Here is a 27,307-nt window from a genome sequence, read left to right as displayed (position 1 = left end):
ATGGGTTGTTCAAGGACCATGTACAATTGTCACAAGGTGCTTGAAGCAAAGCTATGTCGGGAGAGTACATAGTGATCAATTGTTTTAAAATTAAAGCTCCATCTAGCGTTCATATCAGACAACGAGGTCAAAGCTAAAGAATGTAATTCCCTAATTTTTAAGTTACTATAGACCACTATTTACCCTAAAAATAAGAACCACACCCATTATTTGTCTTCAATTTCACATACTACATCTTGGAACCAAGGAAAATACCAGCATTATGCCGGACAAAACCATATCTTAAGCTAGCGTCTTTTTTTTTTGGAACTTTGACAAATTGGTACATATGTTTTCAAAAACAAAATGCACCAAAATGGAAGTATAACACTGCCACGAGAAATGTTTCTATTATTAGCCTAGCTAATACTAAGGCGCCATCGTTTTACGTGTTTTTTGTTTGACCAAGAATTACTTCAAATAGATAAACATTATTTGCATAAAATTAGTATCATTGGAAAGTTCTTTTCAATACGAATCTAACGATACTAATTACATATAATATAATCAAGATTTTGTTGCTCAATTTTTATGGTCAAAGTTCGTCTTGAAATTCGCGTGCGCCTTATTCATTGAAACGGAGGTACTGAAGATCCTTATCTCATGCGGGAACTCCTTAAAACCAAGGATCCTACTGATGAGTGTAGCCATGACAGAAAACCTGCATCCCGGCACTCTGGACCAATAACATGTTGCTACATCATGACATATATCATACAAGGTGACATCCTCTTGGTGCAATGTATAGTAGCGAAATGAGAGAAACTCAACCAAGTCCAAACATCCAAGTTCTTTCAGTTCCAACCAGGAAAATGACAGTGCCACTTGACAAGAAGTAAAAACAGTTGGGCATGCATGCTCATATGTTACCCGATCTTCCGCGCGCTACATGCATGCATGTTACCGACTAATCCCAGTTGTACTCCACTAACTCATCCTCGTCCCACACGGCCTGCTGGTCTAGGACGACCTCCGGCGCCGGGGGCGGGTCCAGGGGGTCCACGGGCGGCAGCTGCATGGCTTGGTCGACAAGGTTGGGGTGAGCCTGGTGGAGATGCGCCATGGCGAAGGCGAGCCCGGCGTCGTTGCACCGGCATGGCTCCAGCCCTGCTGCTCCCACCTGACCCATGTAGCTGGGCCTCCCGCACCGGTAGCAGAACCTGAAGCGGCACCTTCAAACACACCACCACACATATATAGTTAGCACACATCCAGCGAATATCATATCAGTTACACAGATGGAATTAAGCCAAGCACGAACAAGACATGTTCACAAGGCCGGTTGATGATACCATCAAGAAAAAATAAATAGAATCAAGATAAACAGGTCATGATTTAAATAAAGCGCCAATGGGGCTATGCTAGTGGTAAAACACCAAACCGCCAAACAGACACGACCAAATCATATACTCCTAGTACTATGTCGATGGATCCTAGAATATGTGCAGTCAACTTTATCCAACGTTAAGTATATATTCATGTCCGGGTGTAATTGGCAACTTGATATTAATATATTCCTTTGTTTAGAAAAAAGTATTGATGTGTACCGTGTTATTTGGACTGGTCAAATGAAATACTGGTATCATCAGAATTGCCGAGAAAAAACCCCCCACGGCACTACCGGAGTATGTGTGAACAATGCGCAAAGTTGATCACCGGGGAATGTCTTAAAAGCTAACTGACAATGCACTTGTTGTACTGATGGAGTATATGCCTAATTGCAACATGCAATATGCAGCTGATCAACCTGGCTACACTTCCGTTGACTGCATATTAATAGAGCATTTTCAAATACACACCTAGTATGGGCTAAAGATAACTACATGACCGAGATGATGTGAAAAGTAGAAGACGATGCCATTGCCAAAATGAAAATAATAATGTACAACTTGTCATGAATGAAGTGATCAAGACATCGCATAGTATATATCTCCTATGAGTTGGCTGAACTTTCTCAAATCCTAGTCACATTTTGGATTTTTTGATACATACATGGGCTCCATGTATAATAACCAGTTAAGTTTTGCTTAAAAAGTAAGCACCATCAAATTGCAACCATAGAGAACACGCGACTAATTCGACTCAGACTTTATAAGACAACTGTGAATTAATATTAATAGAGCATAAATAATAATAAAGCACAGGAATGTAATAAGAACTTGATGTAAACATGAGGCGCGAGAGCATTACCTGCATGTCATCTGGTTGCATCCGTCGATCCTCTCGACGTACATCTTGCAGCTCGGGCACCGCTTCCACCGGCTCTCGCGCGCGAGCTGCCTCACGAGCATGGCGTCGGGGGCCCTGGCGCAGTCGTGCTCGCCGAGGCCGGCGCCGTCGTCGGAGCTCCACTCCATGCCGCAGGTGGCGCACAGCGCGTATCCGCACGCCAGGCACAGCGCCTTGGCCGGCACCGCGTCGCCGCTCGTCTCCATCGGGATCCCGCACCGCCTGTTGGGGCAGTAGGCGCGCCGGCCCGGCGCGATGGCGCTCTCGGTGAGCCGGGCGCCCCAGTCGACGAACGCCCCGTAGTCGATCGCCTTCTTGACCTTCTCCGGGTGGAGCTCGCTGCGGCCGCCGCCGGCGCCGTCATTATCATTGCCTTTGCCGCACGTCGGGTCGGGGCACGGGATGGGTAGCTCGCTGGAGCGGATCCTGCCCTCCACGTACGTGGTCATGCACGGCGCGCAGAACTTGTGCTTGCAGAGCAGCCCGTGGAAGATGTCGAAGACGGGGAGGGTGTCCATGCAGATGCCGCAGTCGAAGGTGGGGACCTCGTCGTCGGCGAGAGGGGGCACCTTGGGCGCCCTCGTCGACGGGCCGGGCTCGTCGGGCTCCACTTCGGACGGGGTGACGCCCCACCTCTGGCAGAAGTTCGGGAGCGAGAATTCTGCTCCTTGACCGACCGTGGCGGCGGCGGGGTTGCAGGGTTCAAATCGCGGGATGCATTGCTCCAACGATTCGTTGAGGCCCTGCATCTCCTCAACCTGCTGCTCGTCGTCGTCGGCGGCGGCGGCGGCGACCATGGACTCGTACCAGCGGTTGTTGTGCCCTTCTTCCATGCCGGCGAAGATGAACGCCGAGTCGGCGTCGGCGAGGAGGGCCCGCCGCTTGGTGCAAACGGGGCCGTCGTTGGTAGGGGTGGTCGGCCTTGGCAGTCGGGCGGTGGCGCAGCGCCGTGCCGACCGGACGACGCTGGCGGGCGGCGGGGTCTCGCCTGCTTCAGTAGAGGCTTCTTTTCCGTCCCCCGCAACGTTCTGGGTCGACGAGGAGCCGGCGGCGTCCTTGGAGAGGACGCTCTGCCTCGCCGGAGTAGTAGCGAAATCGCGGGGACCAGACCTCGTGAATGCAGAAGTGGCGCCTGTGCCAGCGCCGCGGTTGGCCGCCAGGAGGACGCCCTCGCTCTCCGCCTCGGGCCTCGCCAACGATGGGGCGAGGCCGCCATTGCTTTCCCTCAGCGCGGTAGCGAGCATCTCCCGGATTTCGTCATCCGGCAGAGCTTCGAGGCCCCCCGGAATCCCCGCCAGCGATGAGGCGAGGCCGCCATTGCTTTCGCTCGCCATAGTAGCGAGCATCTCCCGGATTTCGTCACCCGCCATAGCCTCGACGAACCCCGGAATCCACTCGTCGTCGAGGGAGACGACCCCGCTCCCCGCCTCCTGAACGCTCTCGACGGCTCCTCCCGTTCTCACATAGAGCGAGTACTGGCCGACGGGGGCCTCGGGGCTCGGGGCGGCATAGGGTGGGGTGCCGGCCCAGTACCTTCCGCGCACGGCGCGGACGCCGGCACGGGAGGAGGAGGGGAAGTTGCCGAGCGGCATGTTTAGGGCAGCCTGGAGGGAGGGGCGGCTGAAGTCGCGCAGCTGCCACTCCTCCATCTCCATGAGCTCCTGCATGTACAGGCGGTGCGCCATCTCCTCGTCGGCCGCAACGGCGGCGGCGCGGTTCTGCCGATCCGCCTCCTCCTCCTCCTTCACGGGGGCCGCGATGGCGGCGTCGATGACCTGCCGATCCGCCTCCGCCTCCGCCTCCTCCTGCTCATCCACGTACTTGTCGTAGACGGGAGCATCGGCGGCGTCGCCGGTGGCTTCAGCTTCCTCAGTTGGCTCGGGCTGGAGATCCGGAGGCTGGGATTTCGCTTCCTCCATTGCGCTTGACGATCCTTAGTTGGATTTGGAAGATCTTGGGTTGCAGTTCAGGGGAGGAGTTTGGAAGGTTCTGGTCGGTGTTGTTGAGTCATGACCTGCACAGTAGGAAGGGGACGGCGTATATTAGAAGGTTTCTTGGGCGGCGGGTTTCGTTGACAACTGTCAATCTGCCATTAGCTCGTATATTAACGGATCCAAATTCTCCTTTCAAAAACAAATCGGATCCAAATCAGACGTACGAATGCGGAACTTGCAGAGAAATACGGTCGTATCTTGGTCGCCACACGTACTGCACGCGACTTGCGCTTTCGTCCGTCACGTCCCCGCGTCTATCTCCGCGGTTGAACGCGGATCAACTCTACCGTCACGTCACACCAACGCGTACCGACCCCTTCCTCGTGGCCCCCGCTGAATATATCCCTCGGTTAATTTTCCGTCAATTTTATTGCAGTATAATTACAGAAATATTAAAATACATGTTTATTTAAAACAATTTGTTTCCAGACATATATTCGTGAACAAACAAAACGGGTTGTTTTCAAGTCTAACCAATTCCATTCTAGTATTTTGTTTCCAATTAAGAACAAACATTTTTACCCTAGAAAGGAAAAAAAGAACCCGGCATTTTTCACCGTCTCTCATGGTATCGCCCTCATCCCTACCATCGCCCTCACGCACAAACAACTTAGATCCGTTGTAGATCTGGGCATCCCTCTGAACCAATTTCTCCCGACGAGAATTTATATATGCATCAACTACGTATTATTTCCGACATCAAGGTTTAAAGAGGTAAAATTAAGAGCAGATCTTGGAGGATCATACCTCTAGAAGAAGCTTGAAGGCGAATATGACTAGCACGGTGGTTGCTTGTCGATTGGGCAACAGGGCGGTGGCTTGGAAGGAGAACATCCACAACAAAGTCAATCGCAACGGCGGGGATGGCCGGCCTGACGAGAGGTGGAGATCATGGCAGGCAAGAGAGGGGGATTCATGAGGTTGGTTTGTTGACCTAGGTGCTAGTGGCGGCGCAATAGGTGGGTGGTGTTGGAATATATAGGGGAAATATAGGGTTGGTATATTCGTTGGACGGATCGCAACCGTTGAATCAGATCTTAAGTGGGGTTAAACCGTAAGAACTGTGGCAGCCACAAAAATGGGCTTGGCCCAAAGTGGGATAACATTAAGCTCAAACCAAAAAAGGGTAATAATGGTTACTCGATACTAAATGGGTTGAACTACCAAACTTGGCACAACTCAAAATGGGCCGGGTTTATTGGATAGACTTGTACAAGAATGGGTTAGCTCTATATTGGTGTTGTGCAAAAAATGGTTGATTTGACCATTAGAGTTTGAGTACGCCACGCAGGTTTTTCTGAAAGAAAATTATATATGACACGCCATCTCTCACATAGTATATATTGAGACTCTAGTGGAACACGTAAAAAAGTAGAGACAAAATAGAGACACGCGATGCAGGGTGGGGTCTCTTCTTTGTTATACAGATCTCTGGAGAAAAATAGATGTACCATTATGGTGTCTAATAACCCCGACCCTAATGCAGGGGATCAATGTAGCACATCTCGACGTGGAACTATTGGGCAATCGAACCGCAAGAGCAAACGGTAAAGCAATTTATTCTCTCAAACTAGAGTGTCACATTCTTGGTATCTATTCACTAAATAATTAGAACATGCAAATAGTGATTCGTTATTTTCAACTTTATGTCAAAAAAAGTAATGTTTGTGAGGAACCTGGAAGATATCCCAATCCTCTACAGTGCAAGTGGACAATGTAAATGTTTTACTCTTATGGTACCAATCTGTATGCTAAATTGTTTGGCTGCAGATATGGCAAGTTTCCCATTAGGTACTTGGGTATTCCGATTGATACATACAAATGTTGAATGAAAATTGGTGGAATAGCGATTACAAAATAGATAAGTAGCTGCAAATGCAAACTATTATACTTGGAAGGAATTTTTCCCAATTAAGAACCAACATTTCTTGCTCCTATAAAAGGAATAAGTAGAACCGACATGTTTCACCGTCTCTCATGATATCGCCCTCATCCCTACCACCTCCCTCTCACACAAACAACTTAGAACCGCTAAAGACTTAGGTATCCTAGTGAACCAATTTCTTCCAACGAAAATTATATATGCGTCAACTACATGATTTCTGACATCAAAGCATTTACAAGGTGAAATTAAAAGTAAATCTTGGAGTATCATACCTCTAGAAGAAGCTTGAAGGCGAATATGACTAGTACGATGGTTGCGTGGCGATTGGGTGACAGAGCGGTGGCTTGGAAGTAGAACATCCACAACAAAGTCAACCGCAACTGTGGTGATGGCCAACCTAACGAGAGGTGGAGACCATGGCAGACAAGAGAAGGGCATAAATGAGGTTGGTATGTTGATCTAGGTGCTAGTGGTGACGCACAATAGGTGGGTGGTGTTGAAATATATAGGGGAAAGATAGGGTTGGTAGATTTGTTGGACGGATCACAACCTTAGAATCAGATCTTAAGTGGACCTTTAATTGAGTTTAACCGTAAAAACTATGCCAACCACAAAAATGGGCTTGGCCCATAGTGGAAGAACATTAGGCTCAACCCAACATGGATAATACTAGTTACTCGATCCTAAATGGGTTGAACTAGACTTGTATAAGAATGGGTTAACTCTATATTGGTGTTGTGCCAAAAATGGTTGACTTGGCCATTAGAGTTCGAGTACGCCACGCTTTTTTTTTGAAAGAAAATTATATATGACACACCATCTCTCACATGGTATATATTGAGACTCTAGTGGAACACGTCAAAAAGTAGAGACACAAGATGCATGGTGGGGTCTCTTCTTTGTTACATAGACCTCAGGAAAAAATAGATGTACCATTATGGTGTCTAATAACTGATACATCTCAAACGTATCTATAATTTTTGATGATCCATACTTATTTTACACCAATTTATATATATTTTGCTTACAGTTCGTTGCACTTTTATATGATTTCCGACACTAACCTATTAACAAGATGTCATAGTGACAGTTCCATGTTTTCTGCTATTTTTGTATTTCAGTAAAGTTGTACATGAAATATCTCGGAATTGGACGAAATAAAAGCCGAAGCCAATATTTACCGAAACGAAGACGAAGTCCAGAGGAGGGTCGAAGAGGTGCCACCGGGCGGCCAGACCTGCCCTTGGCGCAGCCTAGCCTTGGCTCACTCCAAGGGGGGTGTGGGCCTCCCAGGCACCCCACCGACCTAAATCCTCCGCCTATTTATACATCTTCTCGGGAAAACCCTGGATACCCGAGCCTCCATCCACGAAAAGTTCCGTCGCGGCCGCCATCGCAGAACCCATCTCGGGGGTTCTGAAGCTCTTCCTGGCGCCCTGCCGGAGCGGAAAATCATCACCGGAGGCATCTACATCGCCATGCCCGCCTCCGAAGTGATGTGTGAGTAGTTAATCCTTGGACTATGGGTCCATAGCAGTAGCTAGATGGTTGTCTTCTTCACTTTGTGCTTCATGTATAGATCTTGTGAGCTGCCCTACATGATCAAGATCATCTTTATGTAATCCTATATGTTGTGTTTGCTGGGATCCGATGAATATTGTATACTATGTTGAGATCGATTATATATTCATGTCATATGTTATTTGTGATCTTGCATGCTTGATACGTCTCCAACGTATCTATAATTTCTTATGTTCCATGCTAGTTTTATGACAATACCAACATATTTTAGTCATACTTTATAATGTTTTAATGCATTTTCCGAGACTAACCTATTAACAAGATGCCGCAGTGCCAGTTCCTGTTTTCTGCTGTTTTTGGTTTCGGAAATCCTACACAGGAAATATTCTCGGAATTGGACGAAACAAAAGCCCACGGTCCTATTTTCCACGGAGCCTTCCAGAACACCGAAGAGGAGACGAAGAGGGGACGCGAGGCGGCCACACCATAGGGGGGCGCAGCCCCACCCCTGGCCGCGCCGCCTTATGGGGTGGGCCCCTCGGGCGTCCCCCGACTCTGCCCCTTCGCCTATTTATTCTCTCCATCGCAAAAACCCTAGTACCGAGAACCACGATACGAGAAAAGTTCCAGAGATGCCGCCGCCGTCAACCCCATCTCGGGGGGTTCTGAAGATCGCCTCCGGCACCCTGCGGGAGAGGGGAATCATCACCGGAGGGCTCTACATCACCATGCCCGCCTCCGGACTGATGCGTGAGTAGTTCATCCTTGGACTATGGGTCCATAGCAGTAGCTAGATGGTTGTCTTCTCCTCTTGTGCTATCATGTTTAGATCTTGTGAGCTGCCTATCATGATCAAGATCATCTATTTGTAATGCTACTTGTTGTGTTTGTTGGGATCCGATAAATATTGAATGCTATGTCAAGTTGATTATCGATCTATCATATATGTGTTATTTATGTTCTTGCATGCTCTCCGTTGCTAGTAGAGGCTCTGGCCAAGTTGATACATGTGACTCCAAGAGGGAGTATTTATGCTCGATAGTGGGTTCATGCCTCCATTGAATCTGGGACAGTGACAAAAAGTTCTAAGATTGTGGATGTGTTGTTGCCACTAGGGATAAAACATCAATGCTTTGTCTAAGGATATTTGTATTGTTTACATTACGCACAGTACTTAATGCAATTGTCTGTTGTTTGCAACTTAATATTGAAAGGGGTGCGGATGCTAACCTGAAGGTGGACTGTTTAGGCATAGATGCATGCTGGATGGCTGTCTATGTTCTTTGTCGTAATGCCCTACGTAAATCTCATAGTAGTCATCATGATATGTATATGCATCTCTATTTGTCAATTGCCCAACTGTAATTTGTTCACCCAACATGCTATTTATCTTATTGGAGAGACACCACTAGTGAACTATGGACCCCGGTCCATTCTTTACATCTGAAATACAACCTACTGCAATCACTGTTCTCTATTGTTCTTTGCAAGCAAACATCATTCTCCACACCATACATTTAATCCTTTGTTTTCGGCAAGCCGGTGAGATTGACAACCTCACTGTTAAGTTGGGGCAAAGTAGTTTGATTGTGTTGTGCAGGTTCCACGTTGGCGCCGGAATCACTGGTGTTGCGCCGCACTACACTCCTTCACCAACAACCTTCACGTGGCCTTCATCTCCTACTGGTTCGATAAACCTTGGTTTCTTACTGAGGGAAAACTTGTTGCTGTACTCATCATACCTTCCTCTTGGGGTTCCCAACGGACGTGTGCTTTACCGTCACAAGGAGCTGCCTCACACGCCAGCAGCAACCTCTTTTCTCGCGCTGTTGCCGGGGAGATCAAGACACGCTGCAAGGGGAGTCTCTCACATCCAATCTCTTTACTTTGTTTATTGTCTTGCTTTATTTTATTTTTTTGTCTTGTTTGCTTTCTTTATATCAAAAACACAAAAAATTAGAGATCTTTATGAACTTTATATTGAATTAGGACATGATGTGTTTGAAGAGAGAATTAAAAAACCTATGGAGCGTTGTTTGCAAAATAGTTGTAGCAATGTTTTTAGCATGAATTCTTTGAAATCTATTATTTTTAATGCTATGGAAAAGTCTAAGCTTGGGGAAGCTGGTTGTGATATTTTTAGTCCCCCAAGCATTTAGGAGAAAATTAATTATGATTACAATATGCCTCCTATATATGATGATTATGGTGATGGGAATAATAATGATAGCTATCTTATTGAATTTGCTCCCACTAGAATTAATAGTAATAACTATGCTTATGTGGAGAGTAATAATTTTATGCATGTAGCTCATGATAAGAATGTTTCATGTGATAGTTATATTGTTGAGTTTGTTCCTGATTCTACTGAAAATCTTTATGAGAGAGGACAATATGGTTGTAGGGATTTTCATGTTACTAAAACACCTCTCTTTTTGCTTAAAATCTTGAAGTTGCGCTTGTCTTGTTTTCCTATGCTTATTGCATTATGCTTACATGACTTGTTTATTTACAAGATTCCTTTTCATAGGAAGTGGGTTAGACTTAAAAGTGTTTCTTATTTGCTTTTGATGCTCTCTTTTGCTTCAACTCTTATTTCTTGCGAGAGCATCATTAAAATTACTGAGCCCATCTTAATGGCTATAAAGAAAGCACTTCTTGGGAGATAACCCATGTTTTTATTTTGATACTGTTTTATTGTGTCTTGGAAGTTGTTACTACTGTAGCAACCTCTCCTTATCATGTTTCTTTCGTTATAGTGCCAAGTAAAGTCTTTGATAGTAAAGTTGATACTAGATTTGGATTCCTGCGCAGAAACACATTTTTACCTGTCACGAATTTGAGTAGATCTCTCTGTAGGAAACTCGTAAAATGCTGAAAAAATTCATGCGTGATCCTCAGATATGTACGCAACTTTCATTCAATTTGAGCTTTTTCATCTGAGCCTGTTAAGTGCTTTGAAAAAATTCGTCTTTACGGACTGTTCTGTTTTGACAGATTCTGCCTTTTATTTCGCATTGCCTCTTTTACTGTGTTGAGTGAATTTCTTTGTTCTATTAACTTTCAGTAGCCTTGGGTAATGTCCAGAAGTGTTGGGAATGATTGTGTCCTCGCTGAACTTGTGAATTTTTGATTATGCACTAACCCTCTAATGAGATTGTTTTGAGTTTGGTGTGGAGGAAGTTTTCAAGGATCAAGAGAGGAGGATGATATGGTATGATCAAGAAGAGTGAAAAGTCTAAGCTTGGGGATGCCCCCGTGGTTCATCTCTGCATATTTCAAGAAGACTCAAGCTTCTAAGCTTGGGGATGCCCAAGGCATCCCCTTCTTCATCAACAACTTATCAGGTCACCTCTAGTGAAACTATATTTTTATTCCGTCACATCCTATGTTCTTTACTTGGAGCGTCTGTTTGTTTTTATTTTTGTTTATGTTTGAATAAATTTGGATCCCATCAATCCTTGTGTTGGAGAGAGACACGCTCCACTTTTTCATTTGAACACTCGTGTTCTTCGTTTTTCATATTCATGGCGAAAGCTGAAAGCCGCAGCACTTGTTCTTTTTGTTATTTGGTTGGAAACAGAAAATGCTTCATATTGTCTTGAATAACTTGATACTTGGCAATTGTTTTGAGATCTCATAGATCATGTTTAATCTCTTGCATCATGTAGTTTAAATCTATTAGTGGAGAACTACCGTAGAGCTTGTTGAAATTTGGATTGCATGATTGATCTCTCTAAGGTCTAGATATTTTCTGGTAAAAGTGTTTGAACAACAAGGAAGACAGCGTAGAGTCTTATAATGCTTGCAATATGTTCTTGTGTAAGTTTTTGTTGTACAGGTTCCTACTTGTGTTTGCTTCAAACAACCTTGCTAGCCAAAGCCTTGTACTGAGAGGAAATGCTTCTCGTGCATCCAAAAACCTTGAGCCAAAACCTATGCCATTTGTCTCCACCATAACTACCTATATGTGGTATTTATCTGCCATTCCAAAGTAAATTGCTTGCGTGCTACCTTTAAAAATTCATTCCTTGTCTTTGCAATACATAGCTCATGGGAAAGTAGCCTAAAAACTATTGTGGTAATGAATATGTTGCTATGTATTTTAGTTCTTATAAGTTGGTTGTTGAGCGGTAACCATGTTTCTGGGGACGCCATCAACTTTTTACACCTTTGTTGAATATCATGTGAGTTGCTATGCATCTTCGTATTGTCTGAAGTAAGGGAGATTTCTCATGATTAAATGGTTTGAGTATGCATATTGTTAGAGAAGAACATTGGGCCGCCAACCAAAGCCATGTATCATGGTGGAAGTTTCAGCTTGGACATTAATCCTCAGAATCTCTTATGAGAATATTATTTGTTGTTGAATGCTTAAAGCATTAAAAAGAGGAGTCCATTATCTGTTTTCTATGTTGTCCCGGTATGGATGTCCTCAAGTTGAGATCTATCAAAATCGAGAAATCAAATGCGATTTATCTCCTTGGACCTTTGTACAGGTGGCATAGAGGTACCCCTTTGTGAAACTTGGTTGAAACATATGTAATGCAATGATAATCCATGGAAATCCGAGCTAATTAGGACAAGGTGCGGGCACTATTGGTATTCGATGCATGAGGCTTGCAACTTATAGGAGGTTTTATGCATAATACATATGAATTATTACTACCGTTGACACAATTGTTTCCATGATTTCAAAATAAAAAGCTCTAGCACATGAGTAATCCCTGCTTCCTCTCGCGAAGGGCCTTTCTTTTACTTTATGTTGAGTCAGTTTACCTACTTCTTTCTATCTTAGAAGCAAACACTTGTGTCAACTGTGTGCACTGATTCTTACATGTTTACTTATTGCATTTGTTATATTACTTTATGTTGACAACTATCCATGAGATATACATGTTACAAGTTGAAAGCAATTGCTGAAACTTAATCATCCTTTGTGTTGCTTCAATACCTTCTACTTTGAATCTATTGCTTTATGAGTTAACTCTTATGCAAGACTTTTGATGCTTGTCTTGAAAGTACTATTCATGAAAAGTTTTTGCTATATGATTCAGTTGTTTAGTCTTTTTGTTAGCAAAACTATATACCATTCCTTTGAATCACTTCATTCATCTCATATGCTTTACAATAGTATTGATCAAGATTGTGTTGGTAGCATGTCATTTCAGAAATTATTGTTTTTATCGCTTACCTACTCGAGGGCGAGTAGGAACTAAGCTTGGGGATGCTTGATACGTCTCCAACGTATCTGTAATTTCTTATGTTGCATGCTAGTTTTAACAATACCAACATGTTTTAGTCATACTTTATAATGTTTTTATGCATTTTCCGAGACTAACCTATTAACAAGATGTCGCAGTGCCAGTTCCTATTTTCTGCTGTTTTTGGTTTCAGAAATTCTACACAGGAAATATTCTCGGAATTGGACGAAACAAAAGCCCATGGTCCTATTTTCCACGGAGCCTTCCAGAACACCGAAGAGGAGACGAAGAGGGGACGCGAGGCGGCCACACCATAGGGGGCGCGGCCCCACCCCTGGCCGCGCCGCCTTATGGGGTGGGCCCCTCTGGCGTCCCCCGACTCTGCCCCTTCGCCTATTTATTCTCTCCGTCGCGAAAACCCTAGTACCGAGAGCCACGATACGAGAAAAGTTCCAGAGATGCCGCCGCCGTCAACCCCATTTCGGGGGGTTCTGAAGATCGCCTCCGGCACCCTGCTGGAGAGGGGAATCATCACCGGAGGGCTCTACATCACCATGCCCGCCTCCGGACTGATGTGTGAGTAGTTCATCCTTGGACTATGGGTCCATAGCAGTAGCTAGATGGTTGTCTTCTCCTCTTGTGCTATCATGTTTAGATCTTGTGAGCTGCCTATCATGATCAAGATCATCTATTTGTAATGCTACATGTTGTGTTTGTTGGGATCCGATGAATATTGAATAGTATGTCAAGTTGATTATCGATCTATCATATATGTGTTATTTATGTTCTTGCATGCTCTCCGTTGCTAGTAGAGGCTCTGGCCAAGTTGATACTTGTGACTCCAAGAGGGAGTATTTATGATCGATAGTGGGTTCATGCCTCCATTGAATCTGGGACAGTGACAGAAAGTTCTAAGGTTGTGGATGTGTTGTTGCCACTAGGGATAAAACATCAATGCTTTGTCTAAGTATATTTGCATTGTTTACATTACGCACAGTACTTAATGCAATTGTCTGTTGTTTGCAACTTAATACTGGAAGGGGTGCGGATGCTAACCTGAAGGTGGACTTTTTAGGCATAGATGCATGCTGTATGGCGGTCTATGTTCTTTGTCGTAATGCCCTAAGTAAATCTCATAGTAGTCATCATGATATGTATATGCATCTGTATTTGTCAATTGCCCAACTGTAATTTGTTCACCCAACATGCTATTTATCTTATTGGAGAGACACCACTAGTGAACTGTGGACCCCGGTGTGACGCCCCGGAACCGGTACCATGAGGATCCCAGTGAACCCGCCGAAATCCGCACGATATCGATTTAGGGACGCCCTCCGACACGACGTGCGCGACGAATCACACACGTGATGCCAGAGGAATTAACACGAGCGGTAACATTACAACAGGATTACAATAGAGCCCACAAGATACATATATTACAACAAAGACTCCAACGAGTCAAGATACAAATATACAATACAAAGATCCAAATCATACAGAAGTTCGAATACGTCCGAGTACGGACAAGATACAAATTGGACTAAGAGTCCTGAAGATAACCAGTGGCGTCCATAACCCTGCCCAGGCCAAGCCGGAAGGGTAACCTTGCTAGCGTCGTTCTTCATCGTACCGATCTTCATACCTGCCCGGTTATATCCCGTAGAAGCAGCAATAAGTACGGGTTCGTACTTAACAAGACTTCAAGACGTATAAGCATTCGTCAACCAGTCATCCTTTGTACTTGAGGCACGCAGGGGACTTAGAGGACGCAAGAGGAACGTCATAGGAAATATGGTGGGGTTAAGCGGCAGCGCGCAAGCACTAAAAACCTATAGAGACACTCTATAACATTCGTCTAAACAGAGAAGGTGAGAGAGCGCATAAACTAACAGTTCTATACTCTGCAAACATAACACAGCCAACGTGTTCCCCCTTCGCAAAGAGGTGCCGGCAAAGGCACTCACACGGTTGACAAGTTTTAACCGAGTTGTTATTTAAGTACTGCTAACTTACTACGCAAGTTATTATGATTGAAACAACAGGTGTAAGTTGTCTATGATCGAGTCATACAGCTCCAAGTCGTCCATAACCGCGGACACGGCTTATCGATAAGATTGTAACCCTGCAGGGGTGCCCAAATGTGCCCACACGCACGCTCAACCCACTTGCGACAGGTGGATATCACGACTCGCACTCTCCTTCACCACAACAATGTCCAGGAAGCCACCTAACTAAGTTAACCCGTTTCAGAGCCCGATCGGAACTCTGACGCGGACCTAGCTGTTGCGAGAACGGCTAAGAGGATCAGAGACCACTAGAGGATGACCTCTTAACAATACGTGCCGCACCTACGGACGTGCAAGAGACAACGGGGTTACAAGGCAACATGGCTTCCCCAAAAATAATATCATATCATCTGACCACAAAGAAACATGCTTGCACGCCCGGGAGAAACAAACAAACATCCAAACTAATTGTGGCCACTGGACAAGGCTGTAGATTCCGGCAGTGGTCGAGGGGAGACCCGGTAAGCATACCCACGTGTGGTTAGAGCGCTCAGTCTCGGAACAGATAACAAGAACTCTGGGTCCTAAGATAGTTAGGAAACACAAGTGAGCCGTCATAAAACGATCAGCTGACCCACCGATGCCTCCGCTAAACAAATGTCAACAACTAAAGTATCCATGATTCTTCCCAACATATAACCCGATAGGATAACAATAACGGTAACGAGATAAAACAGCACTAGCATGCACTACGACTCGCAAGGCAGACTCGATAACCAAACAATAGCCTTGGGAGGTGATGGTGGCAATATGGGCTGCTTAAGGTAACAAGTGGAAAGGACACGTGACAAGAACGCAACTTAAGAATAGCATGAGGGAGAAGGCAAAATAAAATAGGTGAGCGACTCCTGCAGGGACAGGAGTATAGGGGAAATGCTTGCCTGTTAAAGCTTGCCGAGGAACATCCGGAGAACTTGCCGTATCTCACCGCACCACTTCGTGATCCTATCCGGGAAGAAGCAAAAGATGGAACACACAACGTATGCAAATCTTACAACTACGGATAAAGAAGATCCAGCATGATCAAGATGATATGCATGACATGGCAGCGATGATGCAATGCACTTATCCAATTTAATTGGAGTCGGAACCCCGGATAAACAAAGTAGCGTTGAAGTTGTTTATCTACCCCGCATATTAAATGTTGATTAACATGGCAAGACAAAGGCATGGGTGAGCTACGGCAAAATTAAATGGAACCGGGACAAGAATAGCAATCCCGCATAATTCCATATTTAATTAGGTGATTCGCTATTTACCCGAACAACCCCATATGCGATGCACACATGACGATATGATAAATACAACAAGTTATATAGCATTTAGAAAATAGGGCTCATGGTCGAGGTCTCACGGTATCGGAACAAAAGATGATCGCCGGATTGAAGAGGAAGGAGATGTCTTCGGGTTCGGACTTCTAGCATTTATGCCGAACTTGAAAAGACGCCGGTGAACTTGGAATAGAAACCGACATTGGCGGACTTGGTTTCGCGAGGAAGAGCTCGAGGGTACACACAACACCATCTTCACCTCAACATGCAACGGGAGAACTTGACGGCGTTCACAGATTCAACCACATCACCGCACCACATACAGCATCACCAAAACTTCAGCCGGAGAGGCACACGTAGCAGCTATCTGAGACGGAAAGATATGCCTGCAGGGGAAAACAGCCTCAGTGATCCAAACGCAAAAATCATCGAGAACCACCGGAACCAAACGCTGCTCACGCACACTGGCAGTTGACCAAGACTTCCGCGGGACAGGGCGCGGTGGAGCCGAACAGCAGCACAGCTGCGGAAGATCGACGGGGTCAGGGACCCGCGCGTGGAGAACATGTGGTGGAGGTCGACGAGCCGGCGCCGGGTCGGGGACGAACTCGTGGCAGAGGTTGACGGCGAGGAGCAGGGGCACGCGGCCACGGGCGAGGAGGAAAGGAGGCTGCGCGCCGGGGCTAGGGCAGAGCAGGGTGCCGGCGGCGTGCTCGTGGAGAAGGGAACTGCGGCGGCGCGCAGCCTCGCCCGCACGGGAGGGAAACGGTGGATGGAGGCGGGGCCGGCGCTTGCAGGGAAAGGAGACGGCGTGTCACGGGCCGGCACCGGAAAGAAGCAGTGCGGCGGCGGCGGCGTCCGGCGAGGGGGAGGCTCGCGGGCGAGCAGAGACCGAGCGGGAGGAGCGGGACGCGTCTCGTGCTCATGACTGCGAGCGAGGAAGGGGAGCGACGGGGTCGGGCTCTGCGTATCGCGTGCGGGAGAGAGGCTGAGAGATGGAGAGGTGGAAGGGTCGACTCGCGAAAAGAAAAGGAGCAGGGGGGATTTTGCAAAGAGAGGGGCCGGCGGCGGGGGGTGTGGGTTGCAAAATGGCCAGGGTGGCCGGTGGAAACCCTAGGGTTTTCCTAGGTGGGATGGATCGGCCAAGGGGAAGGAGGTGGGCTAGGGGAGGCTGCCGGCTGGGCTAGGTCTGGCCTGGCCGGGTTGGAGAGCTCCTCTCCCTCTTTTTAAAAAAAAAATGCTTTTCTGTTTTAATTTTAAAGCATTGTTTAAAACCATTTTTTTAACAGTTTTATATATGAAGATAAACAGAGAAAAAGTAGGTTTTAATTTGAGACAAGGAGAGGGAGAGCAATTTAGCAACCAAAATAAAGTTTATTAAAATAAATTTTGGGTTAAGAAAAATGCATGATGCACATGACTATGCATAAAATAAAAAGAACAAGCAAATCTAGTTGGGGTACTACCGGGGCCGTTAGAATCAACACCACTAACAAGGGATCGCGCCCCGAGATCCCACGTCCAGGTACGGGGGAGAGAGGTGAACTATCGGATCTTCTAGCGACGTTTCGATCTCCTCGACACCACTAACAAGAGTTCTTGCTCCACGAAGATCGGCGACACCACTAACAAGAAGTCGTTGTTTCGGTGTTGATGATGCGCTTCTGTTGAGATCCTCCGAAGATCGGACCTAATAGGTGAGGGGCAAAGATCGTCCAACCCGCGTCGGAACCTAAGACTCGGAAAACTCAGATAAGAGAGAAGACTCAAAACTCGCATAGGTAAGATGAGAAAGAATTGAGGTAAGGAGAAAAATCAGAGCTAATCAGATCTATCCAACGAATTTTAGAAAATAGTTTTGACACTAGACACAACGTCCATTGGCAAGGTTATCCTACAGGCTCGGACTAGTGGGGTATCGTCAACCTGAGGCTCTGATACCAACTTGTGACGCCCCGGAACCGGTACCATGAGGATCCCAGTGAACCCGCCGAAATCCGCACGATATCGATTTAGGGACGCCCTCCGACACGACGTGCGCGACGAATCACACACGTGATGCCAGAGGAATTAACACGAGCGGTAACATTACAACAGGATTACAATAGAGCCCACAAGATACATATATTACAACAAAGACTCCAACGAGTCAAGATACAAATATACAATACAAAGATCCAAATCATACAGAAGTTCGAATACGTCCGAGTACGGACAAGATACAAATTGGACTAAGAGTCCTGAAGATAACCAGTGGCGTCCATAACCCTGCCCAGGCCAAGCCGGAAGGGTAACCTTGCTAGCGTCGTTCTTCATCGTACCGATCTTCATACCTGCCCGGTTATATCCCGTAGAAGCAGCAATAAGTACGGGTTCGTACTTAACAAGACTTCAAGACGTATAAGCATTCGTCAACTAGTCATCCTTTGTACTTGAGGCACGCAGGGGACTTAGAGGACGCAAGAGGAACGTCATAGGAAATATGGTGGGGTTAAGCGGCAGCGCGCAAGCACTAAAAACCTATAGAGACACTCTATAACATTCGTCTAAACAGAGAAGGTGAGAGAGCGCATAAACTAACAGTTCTATACTCTGCAAACATAACACAGCCGATGTGTTTCCCCTTCGCAAAGAGGTACTGGCAAAGGCACTCACACGGTTGACAAGTTTTAACCAGTTGTTATTTAAGTACTGCTAACTTACTACGCAAGTTATTATGATTGAAACAACAGGTGTAAGTTGTCTATGATCGAGTCATACAGCTCCAAGTCGTCCATAACCGCGGACACGGCTTATCGATAAGATTGTAACCTGCGGGGGTGCCCAAATGTGCCCACACGCACGCTCAACCCACTTGCGACAGGTGGATATCACGACTCGCACTCTCCTTCACCACAACAATGTCCAGGAAGCCACCTAACTAAGTTAACCCGTTTCGAGCCCGATCGGAACTCGACGCGGACCTAGGCTGTTGCGAGAACGGCTAAGAGGATCGAGCCCACTAGAGGATGACCTCTTAACAATACGTGCCGCACCTACGGACGTGCAAGAGACAACGGGGTTACAAGGCAACATGGCTTCCCCAAAAATAATATCATATCATCCGACCACAAAGAAACATGCTTGCACGCCCGGGAGAAACAAACAAACATCCAAACTAATTGTGGCCACTTGGACAAGGCTGTAGATTCCGGCGGTGGTCGAGGGAGACCCGGTAAGCATACCCACGTGTGGTTAGAGCGCTCAGTCTCGGAACAGATAACAAGAACTCGGGGTCCTAAGATAGTTAGGAAACACAAGTGAGCCGTCATAAAACGATCAGCTGACCCACCGATGCCTCCGCTAAACAAATGTCAACAACTAAAGTATCCATGATTCTTCCCAACATATAACCCGATAGGATAACAATAACGGTAACGAGATAAAACAGCACTAGCATGCACTACGACTCGCAAGGCAGACTCGATAACCAAACAATAGCCTTGGGAGGTGATGGTGGCAATATGGGCTGCTTAAGGTAACAAGTGGAAAGGACACGTGACAAGAACGCAACTTAAGGATAGCATGAGGGAGAAGGCAAAATAAAATAGGTGAGCGACTCCTGCAGGGACAGGAGTATAGGGGAAATGCTTGCCTGTTAAAGCTTGCCGAGGAACATCCGGAGAACTTGCCGTATCTCACCGCACCACTTCGTGATCCTATCCTGGAAGAAGCAAAAGCTGGAACACACAACGTATGCAAATCTTACAACTACGGATAAAGAAGATCCAGCATGATCAAGATGATATGCATGACATGGCAGCGATGATGCAATGCACTTATCCAATTTAATTGGAGTCGGAACCCCGGATAAACAAATTAGCGTTGAAGTTGTTTATCTACCCCGCATATTAAATGTTGATTAACATGGCAAGACAAAGGCATGGGTGAGCTACGGCAAAATTAAATGGAACCGGGACAAGAATAGCAATCCCGCATAATTCCATATTTAATTAGGTGATTCGCTATTTACCCGAACAACCCCATATGCGATGCACACATGACGATATGATAAATACAACAAGTTATATAGCATTTAGAAAATAGGGCTCATGGTCGAGGTCTCACGGTATCGGAACAAAAGATGATCGCCGGATTGAAGAGGAAGGAGATGTCTTCGGGTTCGGACTTCTAGCATTTATGCCGAACTTGAAAAGACGCCGGTGAACTTGGAATAGAAACCGACATTGGCGGACTTGGTTTCGCGAGGAAGAGCTCGAGGGTACACACAACACCATCTTCACCTCAACATGCAACGGGAGAACTTGACGGCGTTCACAGATTCAACCACATCACCGCACCACATACAGCATCACCAAAACTTCAGCCGGAGGGGCACACGTAGCAGCTATCTGAGACGGAAAGATATGCCTGCAGGGGAAAACAGCCTCAGTGATCCAAACGCAAAAATCATCGAGAACCACCGGAACCAAACGCTGCTCACGCACACTGGCAGTTGACCAAGACTTCCGCGGGACAGGGCGCGGTAGAGCCGAACAGCAGCACAGCTGCGGAAGATCGACGGGGTCAGGGACCCGCGCGTGGAGAACATGTGGTGGAGGTCGACGAGCCGGCGCCGGGTCGGGGACGAACTCGTGGCAGAGCTTGACGGCGAGGAGCAGGGGCACGCGGCCACGGGCGAGGAGGAAAGGAGGCTGCGCGCCGGGGCTAGGGCAGAGCAGGGTGCTGGCGGCGTGCTCGTGGAGAAGGGAACTGCGGCGGCGCGCGGCCTCGCCCGCACGGGAGGGAAACGGTGGATGGAGGCGGGGCCAGCGCTTGCAGGGAAAGGAGACGGCGTGTCACGGGCCGGCACCGGAAAGAAGCAGTGCGGCGGCGGCGGCGTCCGGCGAGGGGGAGGCTCGCGGGCGAGCAGAGACCGAGCGGGAGGAGCGGGACGCGTCTCGCGCTCATGACTGCGAGCGAGGAAGGGGAGCGACGGGGTCGGGCTCTGCGTATCGCGTGCGGGAGAGAGGCTGAGAGATGGAGAGGTGGAAGGGTCGACTCGCGAAAAGAAAAGGACCAGGGGGATTTTGCAAAGAGAGGGACCGGCGGCGGGGGGTGTGGGTTGCAAAATGGCCAGGGTGGCCGGTGGAAACCCTAGGGTTTTCCTAGGTGGGCTGGATCGGCCAAGGGGAAGGAGGTGGGCTAGGGGGAGGCTGCCGGCTGGGCTAGGTCTGGCCTGGCCGGGTTGGAGAGCTCCTCTCCCTCTTTTTTTTTAAAAAAAATGCTTTTCTGTTTTAATTTTAAAGCATTGTTTAAAACCATTTTTTTAACAGTTTTATATATGAAGATAAACAGAGAAAAGTAGGTTTTAATTTGAGACAAGGAGAGGGAGAGCAATTTAGCAACCAAAATAAAGTTTATTAAAATAAATTTTGGGTTAAGAAAAATGCATGATGCACATGACTATGCATAAAATAAAAAGAACAAGCAAATCTAGTTGGGGTACTACCGGGGCCGTTAGACCCGGTCCATTCTTTACATCTGAAATACAACCTACTGCAATCACTGTTCTCTGTTGTTCTTTGCAAGCAAACATCATTCTCCACACCATACATTTAATCCTTTGTTTTCAGCAAGCCGGTGAGATTGACAACCTCACTGTTAAGTTGGGGCAAAGTAGTTTGATTGTGTTGTGCAGGTTCCACGTTGGCGCCGGAATCACTGGTGTTGCGCCGCACTACACTCCTTCACCAACAACCCTCACGTGGCCTTCATCTCCTACTGGTTCGATAAATCTTGGTTTCTTACTGAGGGAAAACTTGTTGCTGTACTCATCATACCTTCCTCTTGGGGTTCCCAACGGACGTGTGCTTTACCGTCACAAGGAGCTGCCTCACACGCCAGCAGCAATGCTCTCCGTTGTTAGTGGAAACTCTGGCCAAGTGGATACTTGTGACTCCAAGAGGGGGTATTTATGCTCGACAGTAGGTTCATGCCTCTAGTTTTCTGGGAGAGTGACAATAACTTCCAAGATTGTAGATGTGTGGTTGCTACTAGGGAGAAAACAACAATGTTTTATCAGAGGGTAATTCTATTATTTACTTTATACACATTGCTTAATGCGATAATCTGTTGCTTGCAACTTAATACTGAAACGGGTTCAGACGATAACCAAAAGGTGGATTATTAGTCATAGACGCAGTTGGATTACGGTCTATGTATTATGTTGTAATGCCCAATCAAATATCATAGTAATCAACTTGTCGTGTATGGTCGATATTCTATCAGTTGCCCAATGGTAGTTTATTCACCCAACATGCTATTTATCTTTATGTAGAGACACCTCTAGCGAACTGTGGACCCCGGTCATGTTTCGTTTACCATGATAAATTCATCTACTGCAATCATATTCTTTTTACTTTCTGCAAACATTTCTTTCCACTCGATACGTCTAATCCTTTATGTTCAACAAACCGGTGAGATTGACAACCTCACTCCAAGTTGGGGCAAAGTATTTTGGTTGTGTTGTGTGTAGGTTCCACGTTGTTGCTGACGCCGGTAGTGCGCCCTGCTATTAGTCAGCTAGCAACACCTTAAGAAGTCACGCCTTTCTCCTACTGGTCGATTAAACCTTGGTTTCGTACTGAGGGAAAACTTGCTGATCTGCTCATCACATCTTCCTTTTGAGGTTTCCCAACCGCTTCCACAACAACTGCCAATAAGATTGACTGGCGCCATCACCGGAGCACCATCAAGAATTTCTGGCGCCGTTACCGGGGAACTGGAGAAAAGTTACACCACAGAGATCTCCAACTCCCACGGCAATCTGCAGACAACAAGAATTTCTGGCGCCGTTGCCGGGGAGAAATAGGATTTCTGCAAGGGGAGTCTCTCATCTCAATCTCTTTACTTTATTATAGTTTGCTTAGTTTACTTTATTTTGTTTTGTTTGCTTTACTATATCAAAAACACAAAAAATTAGTTTCCTTTCATAGTTGTCTTTATATCAAAAACACAAAAAATTAGTTCTGTTATAGTTGTTATTTTTGTTGCTTAGTTTACTTTTGTTAAAATGTCTATTCCTGTTACTATGTCGCCTCGGGAAATGATTTTCACTTTCAAGCAAGGAAGTGAGGAGAGTTTCAAGGAAGCTTGGTCTAGAATTAATAGTTCTTATAATAAAACTGAACCTAAAATGACTCTAGGCTTGCTTCTTAGTAGCTTTTATTTTGATCTTATTCTTCTTTATAGATATGCTTTGGACACCGTAGTTGGAGGAGATTTCCTTCATTGTGATGGAGATCAAGCTTTTAATGCCATAAAAAAGTTGATTGCAACATATAGCTCACCTAGTAATTTTGATTCATCCCTTGCGAGCATTTTGCTAGATTAAACACTCTTGAGACAAGTACAACTAGATTGAATGAATGTTATAGTATGCTTCGGGAGAAGTATGATCAAGTTCCAATAAATTTCGAGCCCACAAATTGGCTCCCTTTAGTGAAAGTTGATATAGGTGGTGAAATTTTGTATGCTTGTTGCGATATTATGTCTAAATTTTTCCTTATGCCTAGAGATGTTTACGAGTCTTAAAATCTTTAGGGACTTTCTGATGGAGGAGAAAAAATATCTCTTACCAATAATGTTGTTATATTATCCATCGGAATTGCTAAAGGAGTGCATACAAATTTTTTTAGGGAGGATGGTATCCACTGATTATCTTGTCATTGAATGTGTAGGAAAATGACAAATCACGCTTGGGCGATCACTACTAAAACTCCTGGGAGCAAGGATTGATGTTGGGGAAGGTATCATGATTTTTACCTCCTCACCAGGTGGTTCTCATTGTTTCCCTAAGAAAAAGCGTAAAGGTAGGAGAGGTATACGCAAGGCCTCCGCCATTTATGATCTTGATGCTTATTCACTTGACAATACTTGATGTTCACATTTTTCTGGGCCTTGCTGAAAGGCGTTAAAGAAAAGCGCTTATGGGAGACAGCACATGTTTATTTTCAGTAATTTTTCTTTTTGTTGATTCTTGGAAGTTACTACCTCTGTAATAACCTCTCCTTATTATTTTTATTTCATTTTTGTGCCAAGAGTAGCCTCTAATAGGAAGAAAGTAAGATTTGGGGAAGTTGCTGTCCTAAAAACAGATTTTGTGCTGCGACCAAAAAAATTCGTAAAAATATCTAGAGAGGAATTTTGAGCTTTAATTTGTTATGCGTACGCCCTAGGTTATTATCTAACTTTCGTTAGTTGACCACTTTTCGAGATGAGCAAAAGACGATTTTCTAAAAATCGATCTTTACCTGCTGTTCTGTTTTGACAGATTTCTGCACTATTTGCATTTGCCTCTTAAATCTCTTTCTTTTTTAGTTCTTTTGATCAAAGATGCTTTAATATATGTTTGTTATATGTTAGTACTGAACCCGAGTAACGAAGAATTGTGTGAAGTTTTGTATAAAGGAAGTTTTCAAGTGTAGGGAAAGAAGAATGATGTGATGATATGAAGAATGGACAAAAGCTCAAGCTTGGGGATGCCCCTGCACCCCAAGAAATATTCAAGAGGTACATGCATCAAAGCTTGGGGATTCCTTGGGCATCCCCTCTTCATCAACAAAGCAACATGCCATCTCTCTATGCGCTATATTTTTATTGCTTCATACGCTATGTGTTTTTCTTGGAGCATCTTTATTTTTGTTTTTTTGTTTTGTTTTGTTTTCTTTGCTGTAGAATATGTTGGATCCCGGCACATTTTTTGGGAGAAATACCCGCTCCTTTTTAATTGCATAGAACGCTCTAGTTTTCGCTCTTATTGTTCTGCGAGTGTTCTAGTTTTAGAGTACTGCGTTTAGCTCTTGTTCTTTCACTTGAATTTTGTTCAGAGCTTGTTAGTATTTTTTATTTGTGTATGATTAGATCTTTGGTTCATAATGTATTTTATCTCTGAGAGTTATTTCAAATAAGTTGATTGGTGTTGGCTACGAGTAAAATATTTCATGACTATAGTGATGCAAAAGGGACCTTGTCTAGACTGTGGCATAGACTTTGGCATGTAATGTTGGATGTTATTCTTTTCATATGCTTAGTACTTATTGTTGTAGCATGACTTGTTTCAAATGTCTGAGAGTGCATAATGTGTCATTGAAGGAATCATGTGTTGTTTCCATCATAAAAGCATAATATTGTGGTATTCTCCTTTGATGCTTTATTGGGTTGACTTGGCGCAAGCTTACACCATGTTATGACTATAACCAGTCAACTAAAGCATCTATGATCATTTAGTTTTTGAATTGTAATATCACTTTATGCTTTGATTGATAATGTTTTGTCGCTATGCATGATTATGGTCATTATTTCTCTCTTAGTTGGTCGCTCCCAGTCTTTGCTAGCCTTATGTGCTGAGTATGATCTCTACTCGTGCATCCAACCACTGATGTCTACGGGAGCTTCTATTCTTGTAGACAGTGTTGGGCCTCCAAGAGCAGAGGTTTGTAGAACAGCAGCAAATTTCCCTTAAGTGGATTACCCAAGGTTTATCGATCTCAGGGAGGAAGAGGTCAAAGATATCCCTCTCATGCAACCCCGCAACCACAAAGCAAGAAGTCTCTTGTGTCCCCAACACACCTAATAGGTGCACTAGTTCGGCGAAGAGATAGTGAAATACGGGTGGTATGAATAAGTAGTAGCAACGGCACCAGAAAAGTGCTTTGCCCGGGACGAGTAAACAAGCGGTAGTAACGCAGCAGTAGTAACGCAGCGGTAGTAACGCGATAGAAACAAGAAACAAGCAGCGATAGCGATATTTAGGAACAAGGCCTAGGGATTAGACTTTCACTAGTGGACACTCTCAACATTGATCACATAACAGAATAGATAAATGCATACTCTACACTCTTGTTGGATGATGAACACATTGCGTAGGATTACACGAACCCTCAATGCCGGAGTTAACAAGCTCCACAATAATGCTCATATTTTAGTAACCTTTAGTGTAAGATAGATCAAAAGACTAAACCAAGTACTAGCATAGCATGCACACTCGTAATCTTCATGCATATGTAGGAGGAATAGATCACATCAATATTATCATAGCAATAGTTAACTTCGCAATCTACAAGAGATCATGATCATAGCATAAACCAAGTACTAACACGGTGCACACATCTGTCACCTTTGCACACGTGCGGGAGGAATAAAACTACTTTAATAACATTGCTAGAGTAGCACATAGATAAATTGTGATACAAACACATTGCAATCATAAAGAGATATAAATAAGCACCTCACTATGCCATTCAACGAGTGAATAAGTATTCTGTGAAATATAGCCTAAGAGACCCACACGGTGCACACACTCGTCACCTTTACACACGTGGGACAAGGAGTCTCCTGGAGATCACATAAGTAAAACTCACTTGACTAGCATAATGACATCTAGATTACAAGCATCATCATATGAATCTCAATCATGTAAGGCAGCTCATGAGATTATTGTATTGAAGCACATAGGAGAGAGATGAACCACATAGCTACCGGTACAGCCCCGAGCCTCGATGGAGAACTACTCCCTCCTCATGGGAGCAGCAGCGGTGATGAAGATGGCGGTGGAGATGGCAGCGGTGTCGATGGAGAAGCCTTCCGGGGGCACTTCCCCGCTTCGGCAGGGTGCCGGAACAGAGACTCCTGTCCCCCAGATCTTGGCTTCGCGATGGCGGCGGCTCTGGAAGGTTTTCCGTATCGTGGTTCTTCGCATCAGGGGTTTCGCGGCGGAGGCTTTAAGTAGGCGGAAGGGCAGAGTCGGGGGCCAGACGAGGGGGCCACACCATAGGGCGGCGCGGGCCCCCCCTAGGCCGCGCCGCCATGTGGTGTCGCCACCTCGTGGCCCCACTTCGTATGTTCTTTGGTCTTCCGGAAGCTCCGTGGAAAAATAGGCCCCCGGGTCTTCGTTTCGTCCAATTCCGAGAATATTTCGTTACTAGGATTTCTGAAACCAAAAACAGCGAGAAACAGGAACCGGCACTTCGGCATCTTGTTAATAGGTTAGTTCCGGAAAATGCACGAATATGACATAAAGTGTGCATAAAACATGTAGGTATCATCAATAATATGG

At 45.6% G+C, this 27,307-nt stretch overlaps 1 protein-coding gene across 1 annotated transcript; it reads right to left on the bottom strand.

Moving 5' to 3' along the window:
• Positions 1–790: 790 nt before the first annotated feature.
• Positions 791–2,333, bottom strand: LOC124658004. The gene is made up of 2 exons (XM_047196456.1): positions 2,230–2,333; positions 791–1,211 (listed from the first exon to the last, which is right to left on the bottom strand). The coding sequence occupies exons 1-2, from the start codon at positions 2,328–2,330 to the stop codon at positions 947–949; spliced, it is 366 nt and encodes a 121-aa protein (XP_047052412.1). The 5' UTR covers positions 2,331–2,333; the 3' UTR covers positions 791–946.
• Between the last annotated feature and the right edge of the window lie 24,974 nt (positions 2,334–27,307).

The sequence above is a fragment of the Lolium rigidum genome, chromosome 5 (genome assembly GCF_022539505.1).
Source record: "Lolium rigidum isolate FL_2022 chromosome 5, APGP_CSIRO_Lrig_0.1, whole genome shotgun sequence".
NCBI classification, from domain to species: domain Eukaryota; kingdom Viridiplantae; phylum Streptophyta; class Magnoliopsida; order Poales; family Poaceae; genus Lolium; species Lolium rigidum.
This window is presented reverse-complemented; position numbering and strand designations above follow the sequence as displayed.

Excerpts from the sequence above, each read along its gene's own strand:
- LOC124658004 (XM_047196456.1), bottom strand. The coding sequence starts at position 2,330 with ATGCTCGTGAGGCAGCTCGCGCGCGAGAGCCGGTGGAAGCGGTGCCCG. Across the intron at positions 1,212-2,229 it reads TGCAACCAGATGACATGCAG|GTGCCGCTTCAGGTTCTGCT; the intron begins GTAATGCTCTCG and ends GTGTGTTTGAAG.